Source organism: Amblyomma maculatum, chromosome 4, assembly GCF_055883805.1.
Source record: "Amblyomma maculatum isolate TAMU_Amacu chromosome 4, ASM5588380v1, whole genome shotgun sequence".
NCBI lineage: Eukaryota > Metazoa > Arthropoda > Arachnida > Ixodida > Ixodidae > Amblyomma > Amblyomma maculatum.
The window spans coordinates 75,397,605-75,425,099 of record NC_139347.1 but is presented as its reverse complement, the minus strand read 5'-3'; the positions used below and the strand labels follow the sequence as shown (position 1 = coordinate 75,425,099).

Genomic DNA, 27,495 nt, shown 5'->3' with positions numbered 1-27,495 from the left:
TGTCGAGGATTGTAGTGGGAGGACGGCCGAAAACGAGGAAAAATGGGGAGTAACCGGTAGTCTGTTGTACTGCAGTATTATAGGCGAATGTGACGAATGGTAGAACAGTATCCCAATTTTGATGATCCGGTGTGATGTACATGGATAGCATATCCGATAGGGTGCGGTGAAATCGCTCAGTCAGACCATTAGTCTGGGGATGGTAGCTTGAGGTTGTCTTATGGAGGGTGGATGACGCACGAAGAACTTCGGATACGACTGTCGATAAGAAGGCCGTCCCGCGGTCACTTAGAAGCACCCGAGGAGCGCCATGACGCAATACAATTGACCGCAAAAAGAAATTGGCTACCTCTTCAGCGGAACCAGTCGGTACAGGGGCGGTCTCAGCATAGCGTGTAAGGTGGTCGACAGCTGTTATAATCCAATGGTTACCCCCATTGGAGAGAGGTAGAGGACCATATAAGTCGATGCCGACTACGTCGAATGGTGTGGCGGGACAGGGAAGGGGTTGTAGGAGACCAGCGGGGGAAGAGGTCGGCCGCTTGCGACGTTGGCACAGGTGGCAGGAAGCAACGTATTTAGCTACGGTGGTAGACAGGCCAGGCCAGAAGAATCGTCTTTTCACGCGGTCGTATGTTTTGTTAAAACCAAGGTGACCTGCGGTAGGGTCATCGTGGAAAGCTGATAGTATACGTGGGCGAAGCACACGCGGTACGACTGGGAGCCAGCGAGTTCCATCAGGATAATACACGTAGCGGCGTAGTATGCCATCTTCAAGCTTGAAATTGCGAAGCTGTCGGCGAAGCCTAGCGTTGGGTGGGCTCGAAGCGCCGATAAGGCGGTCGATGATGGGCCGACAGTTGGCATCAGCTAATTGCTGTGAACGGAGAGCGTGCTTGTTCTCAGAGTCGTCAAAAGAAACTGCAGTGATATGCGTCGGTGGAAGCGATGATCGGCTGTGGTCAGAGGTGGAAATGCATTGTGAAGAAAAACAGCAGGCTGATTCCGAAACCGGGCAGCGAGAAAGAGCGTCGGCGTCTTGGTGTTGGCGGCCCGATTTATAAACGACGCCGAAATGGTATTCTTGCAGGCGTAGAATCCAACGGCCAAGTCTGCCTGTCAAATTTTTCAGTGAAGATAACCAGCAAAGAGCATGATGATCGGTCACAACTGTGAAATGCCGACCATACAGGTAAGGGCGAAACTTTTGAACAGCCCAGACGACGGCGAGACATTCCTGCTCGGTAATGGTGTAGTTTTTCTCAGCTGGAGTCATGGTCCGACTGGCGAAGGCAATCACTTTCTCACGTGAAGTTGCATCGCGCTGCAGAAGTACAGCGCCAAGACCGTGACCACTGGCATCAGTGTGCAGGATGGTAAGAGCGCTGTCGCTGAAGTGGCCAAGAACTGGATCTGATGTGAGGGCGTGCTTTAGGTCGTTAAAAGCAGTGTTGCACTGTTCAGTCCACACGAAAGGGCTGCGCGCTTTAAGTAGTTCATGAAGTGGCGCAGCAATAGTTGCAAAATGTCTTATAAATCGCCGGAAATAGGACGCCAGGCCGAGGAAACTCCGCAAATCTGTAGTCCGTTGCGGACGAGGAAAATTCAAAACCGCGGTTATTTTTTCAGGGTCTGGGCGAATGCCGTCATGGCTAACCAGATGTCCTAATATTTTAATTTCCTTCTGTGCAAAGTGGCACTTCTTTGTGTTGAGCTGAAGGCCCGCTGAAGCAAGACACGTGAGGACTTCATTCAGGCGCGTGAGATGGTCGGTAAAAGTTGACGAAAAGATAACAATGTCATCCAAGTAACATAAACAGGTTCTCCATTTGAGGCCACGGAGTACAGTATCGATCATTCTTTCGAATGTTGCGGGTGCGTTACAAAGGCCGAAGGGCATAACATTAAACTCGTAAAGTCCGTCAGGAGTTGCGAAAGCGGTTTTTTCTTTGTCGTCCTCATGCATAGGTATTTGCCAATAACCTGAGCGGAGGTCCAAGGTCGAGAAATATTCGGCACCTTGGAGAGAGTCAAGGGCGTCATCAATACGCGGCATCGGGTAGACGTCTTTGCGGGTAATTTTGTTGAGTGCGCGATAATCAACACAAAATCGTACCGATCCGTCCTTTTTTTTAACTAATACTACTGGGGAGGACCATGGGCTTGTTGATGGACGAATAATATCGCGACGGAGCATGTCATTGACATTTTCTTCAATTACTTTTCGTTCCGAGAGAGAAACCCGATAAGGTCGTCGGCGTACAATTGAGTTACCTTCTGTAAGGATGCGGTGATGTGCAACACTAGTCCGTCCCAATGGTGGGGAAGTGGCATCAAAAATGGCTTGGTGGGCTTGAAGCAATTGCAGCAATTCTTGATGTTGGTTTGGCTTGAGGTTCGGATTGATTGTCTTCGACAGCATGGAAAGAGAGACTTGCGATGAATCGCGTTGCGGAGGTAGCGGGGCAGTGAGCACCATCATGGATATAGGGTGAGCATCCACTATGCATGGCAGGGAAGTTCCTTTAGTCAGCATGAGGGATTCACGGGAAGTGTTCGTGGCAGCTACTATTGCAGAGCTGCTGCGGAATCGTACAAGGCTTGATGGGAAGGCGATTCCACGGGCAAGATGACGATGATATGGTGCGATGAGTACATCCCCGTCACTGATGTGTTCGGAAGAAACGGTAATAAGTGTTTCGCACTGTGGAGGCAATACAGTATCAGCTGCGGCAATGAGGAAATGATGCCGTGCAGAAATGTCAGATGAACAATCACTGTCTGTCATATGGATGACACGGTCGCCACAAGAAATTAACGCTGAAGTTGTTGACAAAAAATCCCATCCAAAAATCATCAAATGCGCACACGGTGAAAGCACAGCAAACTGCACATGGTGGCGGACGCCGTCTACAACAACTCGAACTGTGCACTTTGCTGAAGGGTGCAGAGGGACGCCATTTGCTCCACGAAGTTCAGGTCCATCATATGGTGTCGTTACTTTCCGCAAATGGTGGCACAAATCAGCATGAATAACAGAAAGTGCAGCTCCTGTGTCAATCAAAGCTTCGACCGGTAATACTTCAGCTAAAACGGAAATCATATTATACGGGCGACGAGGAGGACTTTTTGTAAGTTCGCAAAGTGCAGTTTCTCCTCCGGAAACTGCATCGCTTAGTTTTCCGAATTACGGACAGGAACAGTTGTTGCTGGTCGAAGTGGCGAAATAGTGCGGCGGTATGGGGAAGGGGACCGGCGCCGGGATACATGAGCCCCACTTGGTTCAGACGAGGATACCGGCGGTGGAGAGAATCGACGAGGTTGACTAGGAATTGGTCGTCGCTTATAATATGCAGGTGTGTCACTTTCGAAGGCGTCATAACCACGTCGCTCATTCTGAATGCGTCGGCGACAAAAGCGAGATATATGTCCTCGAATTCCACAATAATAGCACACTGGGCGAGAGGGGCGCCAAGGTGCGTAATAGGGTGGCGTCTGTTGAGCCGTCGTCATGGCGTTGATGTGGTTGTAGGGTGGTGCTTGGGGTGGGGGAACAAAAGGAGGAGGGGATGCAGTGACGTGAGCGTAAGTCGGTGCTGGGCGAGGTGCAGGAGGATCAGGCGTGACAGGGTGGTTGATAGTGGCCAACTCTTCTTTAATGATGTGGCGGAGGCCGGCGTCATTAGGAGGAGACGAATGATCGCACCCGTGCCGGCAGAAAGGGCTGAGAGCTTGGAGCTTCTCGCGGATTATCGCTCGAATCATGGCTCGTAGATCGAGGTCAGTAGAGGTCGGGGCAGTAGTGAAGCTGGGCTGCAATCGGGAGGACTGTAGCTGGTCGAGGCGTTGGCAGGTCGTTATAATGGAATCAACACTTGATGGATTTTGGGCAACTAGGGTGTTATATGCCATTGAATTGATTCCCTTCAAGACATGGTGTACACGTTCAGATTCCAGCATAGTGGGACTGATACGCCGACAGAGTGACAGCACGGCCTCTATGTATGACGCATAGGACTCATCGGGACCTTGACGGCGGGTAGCGAGCTTGTTCCTTGCGATCTCCGTCCGAACAGCCGGGTCAGCGAAGTACTGTCGGAACTGCTGCTTGAAAGTGGGCCAGTTTGTGGTGTGGGGCTCGCGGTTAATAAACCAATTTCTGGCGACCTCAATAAGGTAGAAAGATACGTTCAGAAATTTCAGAGCATCATCCCACCGGTTGTAGGCACTGCAGCGTTCATAAGTGTCAAGCCAGTCATCGACGTCTTCGTCGCGACGACCAGCGAACAATATATATAATTAAGAAAGCTGTTCGTGATATAACAGTTCAGAAGAAAGCACGATGAGCCAGATTATGCATGCTTATAAAGTAGACTGACACACGCTTAAAAACATAACAAGTGGCGTTTCGACTGGGGACCAGTCCAACCATGGAGAAAGGAGAGGCCCTGACGTCATTTTTTTGAAGCCGGCGCGGCCGCGCCGCGACCGGACGCTGCAACGTCTCTCCTCCTTCTTTACCCTCCGCATTCTCTTTCTCCGCGATACTCACGTACCTAGGGCAGTTTCGATGGAGGCGAAACGAAGAGGCGTTCGTGTGCTGTGCGATGTCAGCGCACGTTAAAGATCCCCAGGTGGTCGAAATTTTCCGTAGACCTCCACTACGGCTCCTCTTTCTCTCTTTCACTCCCACCTTCCTCCCTTCCCTTACGGCGCGGTGTCCACAGAAAACAAGTGAGACAGTTACCGCGCCTTTCCCTTCCTATAAATAAATCAGTTTTTTTTTTTTAGGGCCCTTAGCAACGTTGTTGCTAGTGGCCAGAGTTTTCATAGCAACAGCATCGCCGTTGCTAATGGCCCGACTTGGCTAACCCTAAATTTTGACGTCACTTCCGCCACACTTTCTCCAATGCATTGGGAATGGCAAGGGCCTCTCCTAAGTTGTTTCCTTCCTCCATGAGTCCAACAGATTAGCTCTGATGAAGACTAGCCCCAGTCGAAACTCCAATAAAACATTGTTATGTTTTTAAGCGTGTATCAGTCGACTTATAAGCGCGCGCGCGCACACACACACGCACACACACACACACACACACACACACACACACACACACACACACACACACACACACACACACACACACACACACACACACACACACGTGTGTGTGTGTGTGTAATATGTTATGCGAAATGCCTCGCTTTAACCAAGCCATACGAACGTGCCTGTACGTTCTATACATATTGGATTAGCGCATCGGACTCGGGATACGAGTTCCAGTAGATTTGAATCCCATCTCAAAGCAATTACAGCAAGTTATGGCCCTTCTTTAAGGTTGTGGGGATGTGCATGAATCCCCGTCTCATTACAACGGCCGCGTAATTATCACGCGAGTTTATGAACGCGCAGCTGGGGAGGATGGACGAGGAGGACACACCGGCCGCTCCCCACTGCCTCCCAGTTTCCTTCCGCCGCGGGTTTGCATCTTCCCTTCCGGCGTACTCGGATACCTACTCTCCACAGTCAGAGTCATGCGCTTCGCGCGAATAGGGAGATTTAGAATAGGGGGCCCAATGCTTGGGGGACCCAAGAAAATGCCCGGGCGCAACGTAGGAGCCGCCATAGAATAGGGGCTTCCCTATTCATCCCCTGACCATGTTATTAGTCAGGTTTTAACTTCTTTTAATCAACTCGGACAAGGGTTAGTGTTTTAGACCTCAAGCTGATGTTCTGCGAGGACAACCTTCCTGCGAGTACACGACCGTAATATGTACTGACCAAAGTAACCTTACCAGGCAATCTTATTTATGGGACAATAAACGTTAAAAGCTGTGTTTACAGAACCTTATCTTGAGCGCAGGAACCAGATTTTACATTGCACATGCCGCGCTACCTCGAGGGACTCGGAAATTCAGTTCAACTATGAAACATGCTGTTTATTTTAACGCGATAGAATCTTTTGGCTCTTTCAAACTTCCCTTCTTATACAGCATATACTGAAGCCATCCTAATCCTTCTAAGATGATTGACAGCTGCCGAAAACGCACGGACACGCCGGCGAGTCACGAGTCATGAGCCATAAAAGGTTTCCCCTCTGGTCTGAACCCGCCGTGGTGACGACTTGTAGCACCGCAGTTTGGCAGTCACAGCTCTGTTAGGGTAGGCACGCTGGTGCTAGAAGGTGGCTTCCATGTTATTACAAGAAAAAGCTGCATATTCTTGATGCCCAATGTGGGGCAACATTAAAAGGCCAAAACGAATAAAACAGTGTTTATTTTTCCGTGGTGTTCTCAAAACATAAAATACAATGTTCTTAAATAGCATTTACAGGTCATTATCAAAGATATGCCAAAAGTTTAAAAACAGAACACTGACAATGGCAAGATGTAACAAAACAAGCATCCTAATGCACATAAGCTGATGCTTATACTAAGTGACTACGCATCAGCTGTGAACATATGACATTGCAATGTGAGCCTTGGCAAATAAGTGTGCACCTTCTGTGAGGAGAGAGGTTGAGGAAAAAGACAATGCAGATAGTGAGCACAAGCTGCTCAGCGGCTAATGGCATCAATGTAATCCACACATATAAGTGCTAAGTTCGAGGCAAATAAATGCCTGTTGCATAATGGCAACCAATGCAACACTGCCCTTCGAACACCACTCCTTTTCTCATAAACCTTTCTCCGAAAATCTAACAAAAAGTCAAACCACACTTTAAAATCACAGTGCTCACATTAGGAGGGACTAGTATATTAGATAGAATGCCTAAAAAAAAGTAGTTTGTTAGGGCCATTAAGCAGGTGCTTGCTCTCACTGGAGGTGTATATGTACAAAAACAACATGGCCTACATTATTTTAATGTGCGGTCATGTCTATAATATTCTCTTATAAAATCTTGCGCAACATTATTGGCACCACTTCTATGCATTCTATGCACCAAGCAAAACATAGTGGAGGGTATATATTAGATTGAGCTTCATTTGTTTGAAGAGAAATAAGAGAAATGTGCAACAATATGCTTACACACACATTCTTCACGTAGCACATGCACAGGCTCTCTAAACTTAACTACCTCCATTTAGACTCAAACATTATCGATAAAACAAGGATGTTCAAAATAAAATCAGTGTTGACTTGTACATTGGTAAAAGATCTATATGATTTCTATTCATGGCTCGTCAATAAGTTAATAAGGGCGCATGAACCAGAAGTGAACAGTAGTTTGTGTGGTTTTGGTGCCTCAGGCAGGTGCTAACATCAACCAGAGTGCAAGTCTTCATAAAGGCAACAGTAGTAATGTTATCTACATAGGCCTTACTTCTTTCTTTTGACAGAAGTAGTAGAGAGTGCTGTAGGTGGTGCTATCCATAATGGAATATGTGAAACAGGGAGGGGGGCAACGTGAAAAAATCAACTCATATCCTCTCTCCTGCATTGCGATCGTGTTACATGCTATTCCTAGTGAAAGCTTACCAGGTACCACAACTGTTAAGCAGCAGCCAGGTGAGGTGACAGTTTGCTACAGCATGTCAAACTGTGGCAATAGACAACTAACTGGCAGTTGCTGAGCTACTGTCGCCCTTCACTCCACTCAGTTCTAGATTTATAGAAAACATGGCTAATTACCTCAAAGTGACTGAGAAGGCAAGCCAACAGCATAAACTCTTGCAAAATGTTATTCCCAATTTATTAGATCAATGTTTCTCAAATGGGGGTCCCCCAGTGGTTCCGCAAAGCGATTTTCAGGGGTCTGCGAACCCAGGCCAACAAGAAAAAAATGGAAAGGTCTCACGATAGCTGTGGCCTGGATAGTCACGGTTTTGCAGGTTTAAAAGTATGGATGTTCAAAGTTGAGTTTAGTTTCTCAAAGCGAAAGAAAAGCGAGAGGAGTGCAGAAACAGAGACTTCGCGAGAGACAGAAAATGTCTATGGCATTTGTTGATGCCGGCATCGGCAAAACCAGAGTTCTACCCGCATTGCTGGGCAGGGCTGCAATGCACAGTGTCTCGGGGGTGTTTAACGAGCGAACGGTGCAGTGTTGGGAGCATTCGAATCCCTTCTAGCGGTATGCAAACTGAGCCCAACGCATCGCCTCTTCTCCATGTCCCCTGTAGGCGTGGCGCAATGGCTTACCCAAAGCGCATTTTTTTGAGGTCAGATTAGTCTTGACTCAATCCTAATTCCACTGGTTTACAAGCGGTCCCTAATACATATAAATACATCATAGTTGAGAACCACTGTACTGGATGAACAAAGCTTTTCTTTATGCTATAGCAGTTTTGTTTGTTTTTGCCCAAAAGCTTCTAATACTCGCTTCCTCATGACACATGCAATGAACTATTCAACCAAAGGTTTGCAAAAAACAAAAAACAAATAAGGTGATACCAATTTGTTTCATACATACATTGTTCTAGCACCTCATAAATGCTGCTCAGCATCACATCCCAGTGTCTCTCAGGTATATGTATTTTATTTAACAGTGCAGTTTCTTACCAAAAAAAATTTCATAATTACTTCTGCTTTTTTTTTATCGCTTTAGTGATCCTTAATGCCTTAAGAATGGGGCACTGGTGCAGTTCTACTTCTCTCATAGCCCGAGGTAGCTGAAGGTTGAAGTGGCTGCAATCCTGATAAGCTGTTCTGTCTCCAAGCCGCACGGTTTTGCACAGAAATGCCTGCAGCAGCGATTGGTGCTGGCCATTTCTATCATGTATCACGTCACAAGGACTTGTCACCTTGTATGGTTACCACCATGATGGTCCCATGCAAGGTAACGTATAAAAGCTGTTCACCTTTTCACCTTTTTCTCCCAGTCAAAACGTAAACACAGACTGAGGCACCACTTGTGTTCACCCCTAGTTCATGCCAAAAAACTCCAAAAATTTCATTTCAGATGTATTTATGATGTTTAAAGCTCAGTCTCCAATATCTTAGAAATGAGATACACAGAAATCATGCGTAAAAAGACAATTCCACTATTTTTCACATAAAATTGACCATAAAATGATATTCGTAAAAAAAAGTAAGAAGAAAAGTCTTTTCTTCCACGAACAAAGCCTTTTCGCCATCATGGGTGAACTTAATGGCTCACTGCTATTTATGCACTTGTGCCACACGACACAAACTGAGTCTCTAGATCAGGGACAGATTTATGGGCAGCATGTGGACGAAGTGGACAGGCAATGCGCTTATTTGCCCAATGCAGTTAACACTTTTCTGTAGAGAAAGCAGGAGCCAGTGCGGTTTCGTAATGGAAAGTTTCCTACTCTCCCCTCCACTGCTCCAACCCCCCCCCCACTTGCCTCCCCTTGCCAACTAAATCTGCCTCTGCTGCATGAATGAACCTATCAAGGAAATATCCCAGACAAATGAAATATATATCCAGTCGAGAATACCCCAATCGCACCCAAACACTAAAAAGGTTCTATCAGATGTGCAAAAGTCTGCAGTCATGAAATCTGAAGCAACGAGGGCATATTGTAGGTAGCAGTCACAAAAACCACGGATATTGCACTAAATCTTAATACAGGTCACTGAGAAGTTCTTTCACTCAACAACTCGTCCAAGTGGTGCGGACATACTGGCTTACTCGAGGCACCAGCTAAACACTTCCCGAATTTACAAACAGTGCACGCTAGCGCCTGCAGAACTGCTTTGCGGCACCCCTGTTTCAGTTTGAGTGCTGCTAGTGCCGGCTTAGTGCAACAGTGCCAAATGTGGGGAAGCACTACCAGCAACTAGCACAATTAAAGAATGCAAATTGGAAAGAGGCCTCAAAATTCATCATAGTTCCAGATACAGTTCCTTTGCCAGTGCCTCCGAAATCCACAGGGGACAACAAACAAGGACGCAGCCCAACCGGGCACCGAAGAACAGCTAGGACTGGACGTTGCCGAAGGTTCCGGGAGGAGGGCGGTACTGTCTGGGCAATGCCATCAGCTGAAGGCTGTTGAAGGCATACTTGCGCACGCCAACGTTCTTGAATGTGTTGTGTCGTCTTGTGCCCTCACTGCAAGGCAAGCAGTCAACCAATGAAGAAGTCCTTTGAAAAATTTACAATTTGCCATCAGCCATCTTGGCTAAATGTGACCCCTTGTACGAATGGCAGAAATCATAATATGACACACAATACCAAATTAACAGGTATGTATGTGGTTGACATCATCAGGGCCTATGTATATATGCCATGAAGCCATGTTCTAATGGCTAAAAAGAAAAATATGGCATCGTAAGCATTAGCTAGCCTTAGTATTCTCAGCCAATCAATCCGGAATAAAGTTTTTTACTGTGAAAAGGGTGCAAGACTTTAGAACAAAAAATATATTTTAAAAAATGCACCCCAACTGACCGTGGCCCATTACCACAAGAGAGGGGAATGGCACTCCTCCCAAGTGAAACCTCACATTTTTCGCCACCTGTGCCAATATATGATGCCGCAGAAGAAGTGCATAGAGAAGACGATGACCCATCGTATCTTGCGGCACTGACAAAACAGTGTAAGGCTCAACAAGCGAGTGCCACAAGAGAGAGCCACAAGAGAGAAATTAACCTGAAACCACTTCCTACGAAAAATCTAGTGAAACAATGCACATGAGAAGGACGGCCAACTTGCCTTCGCATGCACGCCACCGCTCTCGGTACTTCCTTGGAATCCAGGCCAAAGTCTTGCAGGAGGATCTGCCCCTGCTCAAGAGTGACGCTCATGCCAGTTCGGTCCTTGGCACTTTTGCAGCTGGTGAAACGCAGGCCCCGCATACGACGACATGCCTGCAGCGCAGTTGCATGAATGTGAGCCACTTCATTCGCTGCAGAAGGAATTTTTGAAGAAGTCTGAGCTAAGCTTAGCTATGTTTAGACTGAACCAATGTCCCATGTCTGTTACTTACCCTGTACCTTACCAGTACCTCCCACATGCACTGGCGTTTCGTCTAAGACTGTCAGTAACTTTAACACTAGCTTTTTGAGTTAGAAGAGCGCTTTCTTCAGCAATCCACTGCCAGCAGTGCTGTCTATCAGAGTACAGCCAAGATGCATTAACTGTCGGTATGGTTAACCAAGATTGAAGAGCTATATTTAGCTATACTTGACTCCCTTGAAGAGAAACTTGAAGGGATCACAAAGTTTGTTCATTTTATCGGAATTTGTCTAAACAAAAGTACCCCCGGAAAAAATATTTCAGCATGCTAGCTGTGTTCAAATACATATACGTTAAAAATTTAAAGAAAACATAAAAATAATGAATAAAACAGCCTTGCAGAGTGAGAAAAACTGCAAATAGAGCAATCACTGCACTATAAATGAACAAACGCAGGGAATGTGAAGCGCACATAAAGAGCTGAAGATTGAGGGCATGAATCAAGCTCATGTTCCTACCCGAAAAATGGCATTGGTCTTGTTTCCTTTTTTCACCGTGTGTTTCACCACATCGCTTCCCGTAATGACTGCTGGGTCTGAGTATGTGTGTACTTATTTTAGCACAACAGCGTTAGTGTCCTCATTCAGTGAAAAACCTGGTGTCGGCATTATAATAGTTGTCAATGTTTTGAACAAAAAATTGTAAACATGGCTGTGGCAGGTGTTACTTGACAGGTGACATGGCTAGCCATCGATTGGTTGGCGCATTGTCGTCACGAGACCACATGACACGGCCGTGTCGGCAGGTGCTTTGTAGAGGGCGAGTTGGGAATCGAGCCCGAGATCCTCGGATCCCAAGTCAGATATGCTGCCCCTTGGCCATGCAGGCACGTTCGTACAGATTCATCTTAAAAACAACTAGCAGACACAGCACAGGAGAAGAGAAGAGAACAAGACAAAGGCTGGATTAGCAACTGTTCCCGGGCCTTCTTACGGGCCTTCCCTGGGCCATTCAGCCTGGGTCGCATCCTGGTAAGCTAAGGGATTAGTAATCAAGCCACTAGCAAAGGCATGTATGCGAATGATTATCTGCAAGGGGAGCGACAGCCGGGATCAATTAACGCTGTCACATCTTACTTTTTTTCCTCCAACCTGCTCCTAATGCTTTAAAAGTGCCCAGAAGGTTAGCCACATGGACCGCTCTCGGTATTTGTACAGCATGGCAGTCACCAACTGCATAAGCAGCCACACCATGCACCATCCTGTCCGCCGCAGGCTATGCGGGCCACGTTGATATTTCGCCATTTGTGCCCTGTGATATATGCATACTGCTATTACCCGCAAGTTGAAAATGCAGCCCCAAAAATTAGAATTCCAAACTCACACTATTTTGTCAAGTGTTCGAGACAACTCATCACAGTGAGCAGGCGGGCTACATTTATGGCATTCCCAAAATGGGTTGCAGGCATCCCTTCAAGAGAGGGCATGGAAACGTGCCGTACCTCCATTGCTAGATGAAGAATCTCGACGTCCTTGCTCTTGTGCGCACGAACGTGGTTTTGCAGCTGATCGATGATATCTGTCACGGGCACTTCGCGAGGCTGTATGCCTGCACGATGCACATCATAAGAGGCACAAGGAGAAGGAACAACAATATTCAAATGCACACCACAAATTATCAGATGACGCACACAGGATGCCCCGAAAATGCAAGACAAAAATCTGCATCCACAAGCACAAAAGAAGTGTGCAGAAAGTAAGAAAAGTTTCTCGTGGCAACCAGAGTTGTTCGACTCTAGGAAAAAAACATCCCATCCTGCTATGAAGGCATAAGAATACTGACCCAATGGCACCCGACTCTCGAGACAGTTCACAGCGAAACAAATTCCATAGCAAATACATGGTACTTGTACTTCCCTGGGAAAGATTATTGCAAAATGTGCTAAGCCCGCTTGCAACTGCCGCTGTGCTGTAGATATCAAACAGTGAACCGCATTTCATTTGTTTTCCAACAGAGCTCATGCAGGTAATACTGGTAATATTAATACTTAAGATTAACAAGGAATAGCGACATTGTATTAAAGAAACGTCTGAAAGTCAATGAGACAAAAATATTCTGAATTTTATGGCAATAACACATGAGTCATGAAAATTGGCTACCCAGTGCACTCATGGTTCTAATACAAATATGTCCAGGCCCATACTTGGAAAGAGAAAACAGGTCACCTCTTTACCCTGAAGTACATACTCGAGGGCATCCCTAGCAGCAATAGTTAACAACAAAGCTTGAAAGCTGCACTTAAGGTGTCCTTATGTCCTTTGCTCAAAACATGAATGGCTTTTACTTAAGGTGTTCTTTTGCCCTTTGCTAAAAAGATGAATGGCTGCATCTTGAAAGGCACATGTACACTGCCAAGTAAGATAAGAGCAACAGTTTCTGCTCAAAATTACGCCTAACTCATAGTCGCACAAATAAAACTGCTCCCGTGCCACGAATGTGCCTTGGAATGTCAAGACACCGAAGTTCACTTGAGAAGTACAGTGCGCATACAGGGTTGCCCATTCAGTGTCACGAATCACATGCCCAGAACCCCTAAGCATTGAGCTGAATGTGCAAGTGCATGTAAATGTGCGTGACAGTCCCCGAATTCAAACAGCATGCATAACAACAAAAGGGCACGTACGTCCCACCCACAAATTCTTACGACGGGCTCTGCGCTCTTCTGTGATGGCCCAAGCCACTGCAGCCACTGAAGTCGAGTTTAAATGCCTCGGTTCAGTTTCCAAACAGTGTCAAGCAAACAGTCCTTTAATCCAAATTACCGACAGCGTAGAGTTGGCCACAAAGTACTAAATGCTACATCAATAACATCACTCAACAGCATAATCACAGGACACGAACTTCAATGATTCTCGCACTGTTTGAGCAGACACTTGAAAAAAAATAAAAAATAAAAAAGGCACATTCCTTTTTAAGCAGCATGACTTTGAACTACGGAAGTTAAATGACGATATCAAATCAATGCCTGCATTTGCTGCACGACCTGACACGCACAAACAGCATTCTGTTGAATAGTGCCAGCAGGCTTGCAAGCGGCTTTGATAAACTAGTGACTGAAAACAAGTAATAAAAAAGCATTTTTACCGGCCCTACATAAATGGTCATAGCATCACTGAGCGAATTTTAGCGCACACTATGCTGGCTGTAACAAACACTGGTCAGGACAAGATAAACATCTTACAATCATGACTTCAACAATGTCTTTAGAACTCCTACTACTATTCAAACATTTTACTAGAAAGCCCGAACATCTTGTATATCTACACAGATGCGTCGGTCTTCTCCGTCCAAAAACAAAAAGAAATTGCTTACGCGAAGCATGGAACAAGTCGATTTTAGACCAAATGTGAATGAACTGGGCAAGGATGACTTGATTTTTTTGTTTTTTCCCCACTAAGAAATGTTTCATCACTTTGCCTACACCAAAATTTGAAATTCATTGTGCTATGTGTTAAACACACTAAGTTAAAAAATTTAATGACTTATGTTTAATGAGTCCAAGAGAAAAGTGTTTTTACAGACACCAACTGCAACAAGAAATCAAAGTACCATTCAGTGCAAAGGCTACAATTTACTACACACAATCTGGACACTGCAAAGTAAAGGTTTCTCATATTATGTATATTTGTTCACTTGTTTGCTGGAGAAACGTAAGATGCTTAAACATTTTTTTTTGTCTTTTCTAAATTTTTTTCTAAACTTCTTGCGGACACAGAGGCATTACTAATACTTATAAATGAGTAATCATATTCACAGATATGGAGTTACTTTTGCTGTAGTGTTTACACCACATATTTCCAGACAATGACACCGCAGACAACACCAGACCTGCTCCGGGCAAATCAGGCGGTTAAGCATGAATAGAAATGTCAGACGAGCTTACTCCGCGTTCGTGGTGCATCGTGTTTAGGCATGGGAAACTTCTGGAGCTGCTTGTGGTACTCCTTCAGTGACGCTGCTCCGTCCAAGTTGATTCGTTCTTGAAAGCTCTGGTCACCAAGCCTGCGTCACGTAATCAATCCACACCTGTGTCGCGCACCTGAGCACTGATATAAAATCCAAGCAATTTTCAGGAGCAATAGGTGCCATCCATCCAAAATATAACAAATGCAAAGGTAATTGTGGAAGAGCTTGCCATACTGATAATTCGAAATATCAAGAATGCAACAGATAAAAGAAAAGGTCTAATCGTGTCACCAGCGCGATAAATGAGAAACAGACTTGCCGGGGAATTTTTGCCTTCCTGGTATCTTTACCCCATGATACTTGTCATACCTACCATCGAATTTGTCAGTCATATGACACCGCTGCTCTATGCCGAAAGCGAAGTTTGCACGAAGCTGCATAGCAGTGAGTCGGACGAAAGATTAAATTCTTGCAATCCACTCTGAATACAGAGCACAAATTTGATGAGCTCGAATCCATGACAGACAATTGGTAGACGACTAGAGAATTTGGTAATGCCAAATTTCAGCATGGCTCTTCAGTTAGTATTTTGGTTTTGCCATATGCTGAGGTAAACAGTTTGACAGAGACATGTACACATATGTGCAGTTATAACCTACTCTGTGTTTCCCACATAAACATCCTTCAACTGATGCTCAATGCCTTTTCAGTTCTTGACTGTTATAACGGAGGCGCCCGCATGACACCCGCTGGTACTGCCACCATATGCCTCGTGAACCTCATCTTAAGCGGCACGTGGGCAACGTGGCGTGTTTCTTTTCTGCACAATCATACAAAAAATTGCAAATGGACACTACTACAAGGATAGACATAATTGAAAGCATGTTGACTCTTTGCCGGTGATAAACCCAAATCTATATAATTGCTGCACCACTCACTTTTCAGCCAGCGTAGCCTGCTCATTGATGCCAACATTAAAAAATATGGGGAAAACGCTGAACTGAAAACGGCCCCGATGCGGCACTCTGGCCATGACTGTCTCCGGTGTTGGGATCAGCACCGATAGAAAGACGCTGGGAAAAAAAAAAAAAGAGGAGCGACGCTGTTAGATGCAAGCACAATATCTACACTCAAGGCCACTCAACAGTGCAACAAAAATACATAGACAACATTCTGCCAGAAGTCTGCATGCCCCCACCACCATACCGGCTTCATTCTTAGCGACATAAATAAAAAAGATCTCCAAGCATGGCCTTGTACAGCAGTCGGGGCACAAGGCCTGCTTAACCCATCCTGTACTGTGAAGCAGTGCCAAGAAACGAGTGTAACTTCTAGAGCCTAGACAAACATCTCATTTCCATTCGCAATTTTCACCGACAGCACAATCGCATCAAGGTTTCGTGCAGTACCATAATTACTGATCGTGCTTGTCTCATCCATCTAAAAGGCGCAAAAGAATTGCACCGTAATTCGCAGTAAAACGGAACAAGTAGACTTTACTGCAGCACCGCCATCAGTAAGGAAATGCATCTGTGGTGCTCACTGCAATCTGATCAGGTGAACAGCTTGATGTCAGTGTTAATAACAGCTTCCATTCACTTTAGGTAGATAAAAGAAAAGAATCAAGGTAAGTACTGCTAATCTGCATTAAAATTATTTAATTCGTGCAAAATTCGAGTGGTCAGGTGCAGAAATATGTCTCTGGTGGGTAGCAGCTTCATAACTAGTGAGGAGCAGGAGGTACTCATGTTGCTAGGATTCACAAAATAAGCGTAATTTCAGTACTCTTCAAGGCCCACGAGAAGCTACAGATTGCAACGAGAAAGTTGTTTATTCCCGAGCCCAATATTTCGAGTGAATGAAGCGGTAAAAATGCGCAACACTGGTCTTGTCAATAAGCACCACACAAATAGCAAGTGGGGAAGGGGCATTCACCGGCTTCCTTCGACACGTGGCTTAGGGCTGCAGACATTGGTAGCTGGCTCGAGCCAAAAGGCGACTCGCCGAAGGTCGTCCACTGCCACCACCATGTCCTCGAGCATTGCCAATTCATCGCCATGGCAACTGAGAAGGCCGGTGAATTGGGCCAGAACCCCAACTGTGGTCAGGCAGTGCATAAACAAGGGGTCTGCCTGCTGGCACCAAAGTTTGGACATGAGGCCAGCCACAAGGGATGTTAGCTGCAACAATCAGAATGAAGAACACAGAATAGGTTTGCATATCACTCCACTACACTGTTAACTACTGTAACCACTGAACAGACTAGCTAGAATAAGGCAGACTGCACCTGCTATGTCCCCCCCCCCCCCCCCCCTCTCTCACACACACACACACACGCACAACCTTCACACTGTGTGCTGAGTTGAATATCATCTTACAGCCTAAGCAATCCAGGGAAAAGCAACAGTAGAAATATTTATGGCCAATTTAATTATGCCCCGCCGCGCTGGTGCAGTGGCAATACGCCCGGCTACTGTGCCGGAGTACCCGGGTTTGATGCTGACCGCTGGCTGCGTTTTGATGGAGGCGAAACGAAGAGGCGTACGTGTGCTGTGCGATGTCAGTGCATGTTAAGGATCCCCAGATGGTCAAAATTACTCCGTAGCCTTCCATTACTGCTTCCCTTTATCTCTTTCCACTTTCACTCCCACCTTCTTCCCTTCCCTGATGGCGCGGTTCAGGTGCCCACAGAACAAGTGTGACAGATACTGCACCTTTCCCTTCCTGTGAACCAATTATTATTATATTATTATATTTAATTAATTAAACAAAAAGATTTCTTTTTCATAAGAAGTCCTCGTATGCCCTTGTGGAAACAGGCCAGGCTACTTTTCAAAGACAATGCACTCCACCTGTTGCGAAGAAAATTATTTTCACAGCTCGGAGTAGGTATGCCCGCACAATTCTACCTGTGTGAACTAGGTGCACAGTGCAACAATAAACCTAAGCCAAATCATACGTTATGCAAAAGAAGTCTGAGATAATGTGTACACCAATGCCACATTTTAACCCATGAAAGCGATTCATGAATGGTAGTATACTAGAAACTGAGAAGACATTCTACAGCTTGTCATGGACGTAGAGAGTATGTGACTGTAGTGAGAGCTCCATTTTCCATCCCTATAGTACTAGCAAAGAAAGCCTCAAGTTGTACTGAGACCACAAACCGCATGGGAGAAGCAGATGTCTCGTCTTTGCCGAACAGAGTAGCTTAAAGATGCCGAGGGTGGTGGTTCCTGGAAGAACAAAGAACAGAAAAGGAACTACTTAAACTGGTTTGAAATGTATCATAAGTACACAACAGTTTTTGTAGGCTGCACACAAAGAGACATTCATGATAAATCAAAGTTGACTTGTATTGCAAGTATACTGTGTTCTAACCACTAAAGACCAATGTCATTGGAAACAAAGGTCTTAAACTAGTAAACTAGTAGTATAGTAGTAAACAAATTTTCAATGGAGACACTACCTATATGCATGAGGGTGAAAGCTGGCTCGTACAAATGCGCCGCCGCGACGGCCACTCCCCATGCTTTCTTTTGTGGCGCACACCACCACATGAACGATAGCGTGATGCCCTTTGCACTCTTTCTGCTTGTCAGACTGTGTCCTCTGCCCTCAACCTCCTCCTATTATAGCACCCACTGTGGCAGATCATGTGGTGTGTTAAGGTCATTAAGGCATATAACTAGAGGTACATATGTAGTCAGCTCAAACCTCTATCTCAAAATACCCCCAACTTGACTAGAAGACGAATGCTAAATGAGAAGCAAAATTCTATAACACTACCTGAAATGGTATGATACTACACGGAACGCTGCATGAAAAATGGTTGCGTCATGATTCGCATATGAAAGAGCGAAAATCTTCCATCACATGGAGGTCCGTTAGCAATGCCATATGCCAAAACAGCCTTTATTGGTGCAACAACCACGACAACAATGCCAGATGGATTTTTTTGTAATGGGGCTAGTAATGCTTTCACTTGGAAACTCGCTTTGCACTTGAAATGCGTGCATCGACATTGCCTTTCACCACCATTCATTCTGAACCAGTGGTAACTCGTCCTTTTCGATAGCAGTGTCACAAGTTGAATTGGACTGGTGGGAAGACTCTTTAATCCAATTTTCTTGGCGATAAACGAGTCTTGCCTGCTGTGACAAATACCAAAATAGCCAGAAGAAGCCGAGAAAAATTAATGGGTGAAGCTGCCCTCAGTGTCCCTTAAAACTTTATTAGGAAAGCAATTAGGCAAGCACTGTTAGCTTAGCACAAAACAAAAAGTCAAAACAAATCGCACTACAGTCAAACACCAATACAATAAAACTCTATTCTGCTTCTCTGACAGCCATTCAATTACGTAGAGAGAAACCTCGTTAATTGAAGTTAAAGAAGCCTAGAAATTTGTTCAAATTATCCAGAGTACAAACTGAGAGGAGCCGTTGTAATCTGCTTGTCAATGGGACCAAATGTCACCTTTATCTGAACGGAAGTTGTAATTAAGCAAGTCATAAATGTGAGTTTTCAATAATATGATGCTTTGAGACTCTATCAAAGTACGACGGCAACTTCTGAAGAATGTAACATTGCCTCACGAGTGCAAAATTAGGCTCCAAGTGCATGAGAATGTGATGGTCACCTTGAGTGAGAGCAGTGCGTAGGTGAAACGGGCCACTTTTTGCAGGCAAGCCATCGACTGCCGCAACTTCCGCACACTTGGTGCCAGTTCAGCTTGCCAGGGCGACATGTCGCCTGGTGTGCTGACAGGGGTCAGCGGGTCAAGTAACTCGGCACTATCAGCATTCTGATCGTCATCTGCATGGGCAAGGTGCTGTACGCGTCCTATCATGCACATGATGCTGGCACGGATGTTCAAATGAGTCAGGTCCTGAAAAGAGAAGGGTACCCGATACAATAAGCAAGATGTTAGTGGCTAAACTAGGCTACGGCTTAGTTACAGCATTCAGTGAGAGCACAGTCACATCCAGTTCTCTTATAAAGACTGCATCCCTGCATTTTCTCTTCTTTCCTGACTTCTTTTTTTCTTTTCTCATGACCGCTTGGAATGTCTTGAACGAGCCTGAATAGGCCTGAGTAGTGCTAAAATTACATTAGACTTCATCAAATGCTCAGGGTTGGCTCCTAATAACAGTTTTCTCCACAAAAATGGAAACAAACGATACTGCACTATTCACTTTCAAATCATTAAATAGTTTACAGGTAGGATAAATCATATCATTAACTGGCCTCTCCCAGCACTATGCTTTCAGTTGCCTAAGCATAGCCGATTATGGCTGATAGAGAACTGCTGTACCTTCAAGGAGTAATAAGATCTCGAACAGATCTAGACTTCCCACCAGTTGTCGGACAACAATGCAAGCAAGTAAAACACTGCTCATCACGCCAGGAGCCATGCCGTCGACTTTTCGCAGCAGCATTGACAACCCTCGTTCTTAGTAGTACCAACTTAAACGATATTCTAGCCTTCTCAGGGCACCAATTTAACTGTAAAATTCAAAGCACTAACAAGGTCCCTGACTAGCAGATGGCAATAACGCTTTCATGTGGGGAAAAACAACTCACAAGAGGCTCAAACTCTTCCGACAAGCCGGAGAAGCGGGACTCTTCCGTCGAGTACATGGAGTCCGATTTGTGCAACTGGGGCATCGGGCGAACCCGAGCACTGGGCACATTTCCATTTACTGATGTAGCATCATTGGGAACTTCATCACCTGACGACTCGTCCGTGGGAGAACCTGCAATAAAAAAAGAAGGAAGGAAAATATTCGAAACTGAAACCTCAAAGTTGCTAAACAATTCTGGGAGAGTTATATATAATGAATGCGGAACACCGAAAACAATGCAAGAAAAATAAGCATTCACGGTCATATCATGCCTATCCACTTTGGTTACAGTGCCTTCTCATGTTAAACAATGCATGCCGTCAGCTCCTGTCCTGCCATTGTGCAGAGTAGTATACACTTTTACAGATATGCTTAAAGAAAGGCTCGAAGTAAGGGAACTATTACCCAAGACTGAGCATGTACAAAATAAGACTGGCACGGCACCTCTTACAAGAGCCCACAATATTTTTGTACCATTCTGCTAACAGCAATATTTTGGTATTTATCGAAGAAAGATGGTGCAAAATATTTCAGTAATTTGTTTTTCAGAGACCTGACAGAATCACTTCATTCTTTTTCCACGGTCCCCAGAAAGCTAAAATCTAGTTTGCCAGAGGCTGCTATCTCGTTTCCTGTCCACAAGTGTCTGCCCTTTTTACTAAGTGTGTCATGACAAAGATTTGTGAGCTGACCAGATGATGCGCAAGGTGGCGCTGGGAATTCCCGCGGCAGGGATGCCGACTTCAGCCGTGCCATGGGTGGAGCTCGGCCGGCTGGCTTTGGGGATGTCTTGCCGGAGATAGCATTGCTAGGCTGGACACAGCGAGCCCCTTCCCAGATGGCAAGAGCTTCTTCAACCAACGAGGCATGGCACAGTGTCGTTAGTTGCCTGGCCTGGGCAAAGAGGTAGTTCAAAGTGGTGCTCAAATGAAATCCTGGGTTCCTTGGCATTCTGCAGCTATTTAGTTAATCAGGCAGCTAACTAGCAAGTTAGTCACAAGTTATGAAAATCGGCAGAAAAGCAACATATTCGAGCAATGTCCTACCCCGACACAAGGATAACAAAGCGGAAATCAGCAGAGCAACGAAACGTAAGACACCAACCAATAAACAATGAATAAAACCAGTCAAGAAAACAGCAGGCCCTCTACATTCTTCCACAAAAGTTTTAGCAATAAATTAATATACATTTGAAGGTGACAAAAATTAATCAGAGACACTTAAGACTGCTTAAGTGTAGGAATGGGCAAGCCTTATAGTCAAGCAGGCGAAATATTTTCAAGGAAGCCATTGCTGCCATGCTTTACGCAGCATTTGGGAGCCATAATCTCCAAAACTTTTGTTTGAAGGCATACAGTCTGCAGTACAGGCATCACCAGATCAAATCCCTGTCACTAACTAGCCTCCAACTTGAATAACAACTGCATGCTAAATGGGAAGTGAAATAGCCGAACACCACCCGGATGCTGTACAAAAATGGCTGCATCAACATTTTCACACGAGAAAGACTGGAAATCTGGCACTACACAGAGGTCCATCAGTGATGCTGCAAGAGCTAATGGAGGGTGTTTTCTGTGCATGCCGCGGTCTAAAACAAAAGCAGTTGCGATGGCATCCTTATGGCTACTATTGTATGTTCTTGCTGAAAGATGGCTTTCGTGTAAAACGGCTAGTAAGACTTTTGCCTTAAGATTCAGGAAGAAAGACTACCAAGCCATACGAACTTGCCAGTGTTATAGCGCTAGCTCACTAATTATTGCGACAGCGTTATCGACCTCCGTCTGTGCCCCCCCTTGCGCATTCCTTGTATGCATACATGCACTGTGCTACATGTTTAGCCATTCATTCTTAATTTATGCCTCTAATATCTCATTCATTAGCATATAATCACAGGCTATGCCATTCATGTACAAGACTACCTGACATCTCCTCATATCATAATGGTGACAATTGCTTATCTTAATTATTCTGTCCTAAAAAACTCTATACACTGTTCCGCACTGCACCATCGCATTTATTACAGCCCCGGCGATAGCTAGTAGTACATGTGGTGTCAAGAACCAGAAGTACCAGGAGAGAAACAGCTGTCTAGAAAAATTTAATAAACAACCCAACAAAGAAGAATGCGCCACATCCACAACTGCTACTTCTGTCTGCATTTCATGAATGCCTCTAGAGTATCATGGCACCAGTGGCCATGAGCTTTGATCCTAGTAAGAAGAAACCCAACCCTCCATAGTGACTGTCCAGCAAGCATCCATTTCAACTCTACCCTCCAGAAGTCTCACAAGCACTACCAACCTACCTGCCCTCGCCCTTCACAAAAATTCCCACCAACTTACTTGCCCTCACCCTTCACAAGGATTCCTCCCAATAAAGCCTACACAAAGCCTTCCATTAAATCTACAAACTGAATTCAAAGACATAGGATGGGAAAGGCAGCTGCTCTCGAGAAGCCATCACCTCACTCCATTCCACAGCACTAGATAGGGGGATACCCACCCTGATTTCACTAGTACAATCTTCACTTTCAGGATGAATTCTGTGGACTGTGTGAGGCATATTAGCTTAGAGTAAAGGCAGAAAATTAGCTATCACCTGCTTTTACAATCATATCAGCTGTTGACCATGCTGCAATTTTTTTTTACCTTAGGACCAAAACAGGTTTTGCTGTGTGTGCCTGCATGCTTATGTGGACAGGGACAGAACAAGTTTACACTGCTGCAAATAGATGACAAAGAAGTTCAGTACACAAACAAACACAGCTTTCTTCACCATGGACACTGCAAGATAGACACTAGCCAGGCTAAATGGCTTCTGCACTGAGAAGAATGCATTCGGAAGAATGTACAAACATATTTCCCGCACCTTTCAGATGAGCTAACACATGCTAGCAACCCCATCCATCAACATAAAAAACTTCGGTGCTGCCCCTGAACACTGCCCAATTGGAGAACACTGTATACAACCAGATAATGAGAAAAGAAAAGCCAGGGAGGTTAACTAGCAATGCCCAGTTGGCTAATCTATGTATATAAAAGGAAGACAACAAACGAAGACAAAGAGAATAAAGAAGTAAGCTAAATTCAGAACTGAATGTCATTTTGGGGACAGGTAAGGATGTGTACTCATTCTCGTCTGTCTCTCTGTGTGCATGCCAAATTGTAGCACTTGTGAAATTATGCACCATATACACTAGTAAACAGGTTTTGACAGTATTCACGGTTTTGATCGACTGTGGCCATTACGCAGGACTGCCATTTTTCCATAAAAATTCGATCAATAAGAGTGGAGGCCTGGTTACACATTGGAAGAAAACGATGGAAACAGCGTTTACAAACGGGACGGGAAAGAAGGAACAAACACAGCATATGTCCCTTCTTTCCCGTCCTGTTTGTAAACGCTGTTTTGTCATTCCCTTCTAACATAAATTAGCCAACCCAACTAAGCCCTCTTCCTGGTTACACGTCTGCCTTTTATGTTGCAACATGCCCTTTCCTAAGAAATCAGCACAACATCGGAATATGCTTCTTAATGCAGTGAAAGTACGGATGATAAGACTTTCTAAAAACAGCGCAAGGAACAACAGGGAGACACACAGGAGAAAGGACGGATAAGTGTGGCCTTTGAGGTGACCTTTGCTGGCCTGCATTTCTGCATGTTTTACTGTCAAATGTCTTGCAGAAATCACTTATACTGTCATTCCAAGAGATGTTACTGTCGACAACTGAGACAAGTTTAATGCTGCTAAGTGACTAGGTTCAAAGCACTTTCGCTTTGGCTTCGATGCACAGTGCACTAGGCCTAGAGACACTGGGCAAATGTTATGCTATACAAATTAGCAGTGCCGAGACAGTGCGCAGTTTCAGGTGATGTCCAGAGCTGGGACAATACATCCCTGGTCATAACGAGTATCATAGGCAGTCATAGTCATTAGCTACCAGTGCAGCCTACCATGCAGGGAGAACTATGTACATGACTGTATTGGTTAGGCTGCTTTTGTTTGAATTCTTAACGCGAGAACCTTTCTTGGTCATGAATGGCGTCTGGAGGAATGTGCCAAATGAGACAGATCCATGGCTAATCCAATAGTAGGCACATAACAAGCCAACATTGGCTAAATTGGCTAAACTATCTAAACGACTAATCAATTACCAAAAATTATAAGCAAATCCAGAAAGGTCATAGGTCAATCCAGAATCCAATCTAGTAGACACAGAACAAGCCAATGATGAATCCAATGGCTATACTAAAAATATATAATAAAAATGATAAAATATAAAGATAGAAAAAATGAAAATTATAAAAACGAGAAAAAAAAAATAGATACAGGCTTTTGCCTCATTGCATGCACCTATACTCCGTTTCATACATCAAGTGCAACACTGCCAAAGCTACAGCTTTTGTTCGCGCTCTCCGAATCCGCGATGAAAAATAGTGCCTGCTCTTTACGAGAGGAAATAATAGTTATTTTGTCTGCAAGCTTAATACCTCTTACATATGCCATCAACTTATAAAGAGCACCTTTTTTAGGGAGAAAGGATTGGATTCGGTGAATTTGTATGTTTTTTTTTATGTCGTTTTCGTTTGTGTCGCGTTTTCACTGCCCCGCAACCTTGCCAGCTGTGCCACTAGATGGCGCTGGCTGCGCCCTTCGCGCTGCGCATCTCTTTTTTAGAAAATGGTTCTTCGGTGCGCATGTTTTCTATAAGATCCGAACTGCGAAGATGTCTAGGCATGCGAAGCAAGTTATTGCAAACGTGTATGCTCGGAGTAGAGCCCATTTCTGCAGGAACCACTCGGCCACAAAACGAGCGCGTAGTGACATGCCTCCATTTTTTTTTGTGTGGGCTACTTGCGTAGCTTTCGCTGCGTTGCACCTGATGTATGAAACGGAGTATAAGCAATCTTAAGTGCCTCCTAACATTTTTTTTTCTGAATCAGCACCTGCAAAGTTGTGGATGCCACCCTCCTATGAACATGTCCAGAAGATGCCAGCAGGGTCATCAACATACCTTCTCTCCAATCTTGGTGGCTGCAGCCTCCATGCAGACAACGTCTTTGAGGTCAGCCAGTTGCATGAGCTGCTGCACGTCAGCCTCAATGTCTTCCCTGATATGTTCAATGCTGAGCACAGCTTGCGCTGCTATCGATAGCCGATCAGGCCCCAGTATGCATGGCTGGCTCTCCCGCCTAGGCAGTAATGCAAAGAGGCCAGAAATGACTATGTGTGCAGGCAAGAGCCACTATACCGCAATAAATTCAGTGTTACGAAGACAAACATCTCATTCAAAGGCTTTTCCATGGAATGACTTAATTAATGTATATAAACTAACACTCATGCCGAAATGTCCTTTCATGCATCAAAATACTTAGCTTCTTGCTGATAATTATGTGTTCTCCTTTCTATACAGATCAATGATACCATAAGGTGTTGTAGAGGCAGAAAACTGAGTATAGAGAGTTTTGTTACACTCAAAGGTCCAAGTTTTTCATGTTGTTCTCTATTACAGCAAAAGCAAGGCTGGAACTTAAAAAATCAGCACATTTCAACAATGTCATTTTGGTTTCAATCCAATGTTAGACAACAGAGTGGAGTTGTAACCTTAAACAAAAGACAGCCGACAAGTCCTCTTGCGAAAAAGGTGGACAGTGTACTGAGGCTTCCCCTCGACCTTTGCTCATTTTGCTACCTTTTTGGCAAAAATCCCATAGCCATGACCCGCCCTCCTTCTACCTAGCAGTTATGGAGTCTGCCACTGAAGTCTGCCAAGGCAGGCACTATAAAAGTAACTGAATCTCATGCTGCATCTATAAGTCCCTTAAGCCACCTTAAAAAAAAGAAAAGCACACTCACTGAAGAGAGGGGTAGGCATTCTTTAGCTGGTTCAGAAGTCTGTGAAGGCCACCTTGCTGGAACTTTTGAGCGTATGCAGTGAACGCTCCCACCGTGACTACATCATAGACGCATTCTGCAAAGAAGGCAATGCAAACCACAATACAACCACATAAAACCAATACACCGATACAACCACAATACTAATACAGCCAAAAGACATTACAAACAATATGTTTCACATACTCTACAAGGTCCTTTCTTTTTCAATGTGTTAAGCACATAATAGTAAACCAAGTCATTCCTTTGCTTATACGAACTAAAATCTGTTTCAAGACAGCAGTTTCAGAGAGACTGTTCATTGCTGACTGCAGCCAGCGAAGCAGGCCGCTGAAAGTGTTGGGCTCACTCTTGTGGCTGCTGGTGTTGTGGACCCAGAGCCTCTGCAGGTGCATGTTGACGGGGGCAAACTCCAGTGAGTGCAGCGCTTTGGACCGGGACGGCTTGAAGTGGGAGGTGCGTTGCTTGGCCAGGCTTTCCAGTGCCTCCGAGTAGGTGCTGATTCTCAACAGGTGGCGCTCCAAGGCCACCAGCTGCTTGGCCTGCCACTCATGACTCAGCTGCAAGAGAACAGGGGCCAACATGAGCCCATGCTTTGATTAGGAAGGCACAAGGATAGGAGTCTACAGTGCTTCCCAATGCTACTCCTTTGCTCTTACAAATGTTCAGTTCTATCACTGCAGTGGCATTTTTGTGCAGGAACACTTAGACTCATGATGCAGAGGCATGAAGCTAAAAAAAAAAACGCGTAATAAACAGCTGTGAGTATGGTAAGAATGAAGAAGGCAGATTGACTTGGCAGTGATGTGTGATAAGACATTTAGGCTTAGTTTAAAAAAAGGAGACTTCTATCGCACGGAGCAGAACTACAAAGGAGTATTAGATCCCCAAAGCATGAAAGGAACGAATGTACAGGCACGCTGTTATAAGTCAGCAACTTAAAAGGCATCAGTGCATTCCGATTAAATCTGGCAGTACATAAGGTGCAAGGTGTGCAAAGGATGGTTGCCTCCATGGCAACTGCGTGTTTCCAGCGTATGACTAACCAAGCTTCTCGATATGTTTGTGGCACCAACGAACCACACGAGACAAGTGCTGTCATGCACTTTTTCGCTCCATCGTGTAAGCAAAAAAGGCCATGCTCATTAAC

The 27,495-nt window shown here is 45.0% G+C and overlaps 1 protein-coding gene across 1 annotated transcript in view; it reads right to left on the bottom strand.

Annotated features, from left to right (window-relative positions):
* Positions 1-6,257: 6,257 nt before the first annotated feature.
* LOC146191435 (inositol polyphosphate-4-phosphatase type I A-like) overlaps positions 6,258-27,495 on the bottom strand; it is a 38,275-nt gene continuing 17,037 nt past the window's right edge. The window contains exons 13-25 of the mRNA XM_084601981.1: positions 26,695-26,905; positions 26,307-26,421; positions 25,465-25,642; positions 21,142-21,343; positions 20,409-20,581; positions 19,465-19,713; positions 17,993-18,061; positions 16,761-17,005; positions 15,764-15,898; positions 14,803-14,921; positions 12,361-12,467; positions 10,617-10,771; positions 6,258-10,013 (exon numbers count right to left, since the gene is read on the bottom strand). Coding sequence (XP_084458107.1) covers positions 9,881-10,013; positions 10,617-10,771; positions 12,361-12,467; positions 14,803-14,921; positions 15,764-15,898; positions 16,761-17,005; positions 17,993-18,061; positions 19,465-19,713; positions 20,409-20,581; positions 21,142-21,343; positions 25,465-25,642; positions 26,307-26,421; positions 26,695-26,905 — 2,091 coding nt within the window. The 3' untranslated portion in view covers positions 6,258-9,880. The remainder of the gene's footprint in view (positions 10,014-10,616; positions 10,772-12,360; positions 12,468-14,802; positions 14,922-15,763; positions 15,899-16,760; positions 17,006-17,992; positions 18,062-19,464; positions 19,714-20,408; positions 20,582-21,141; positions 21,344-25,464; positions 25,643-26,306; positions 26,422-26,694; positions 26,906-27,495) is intronic.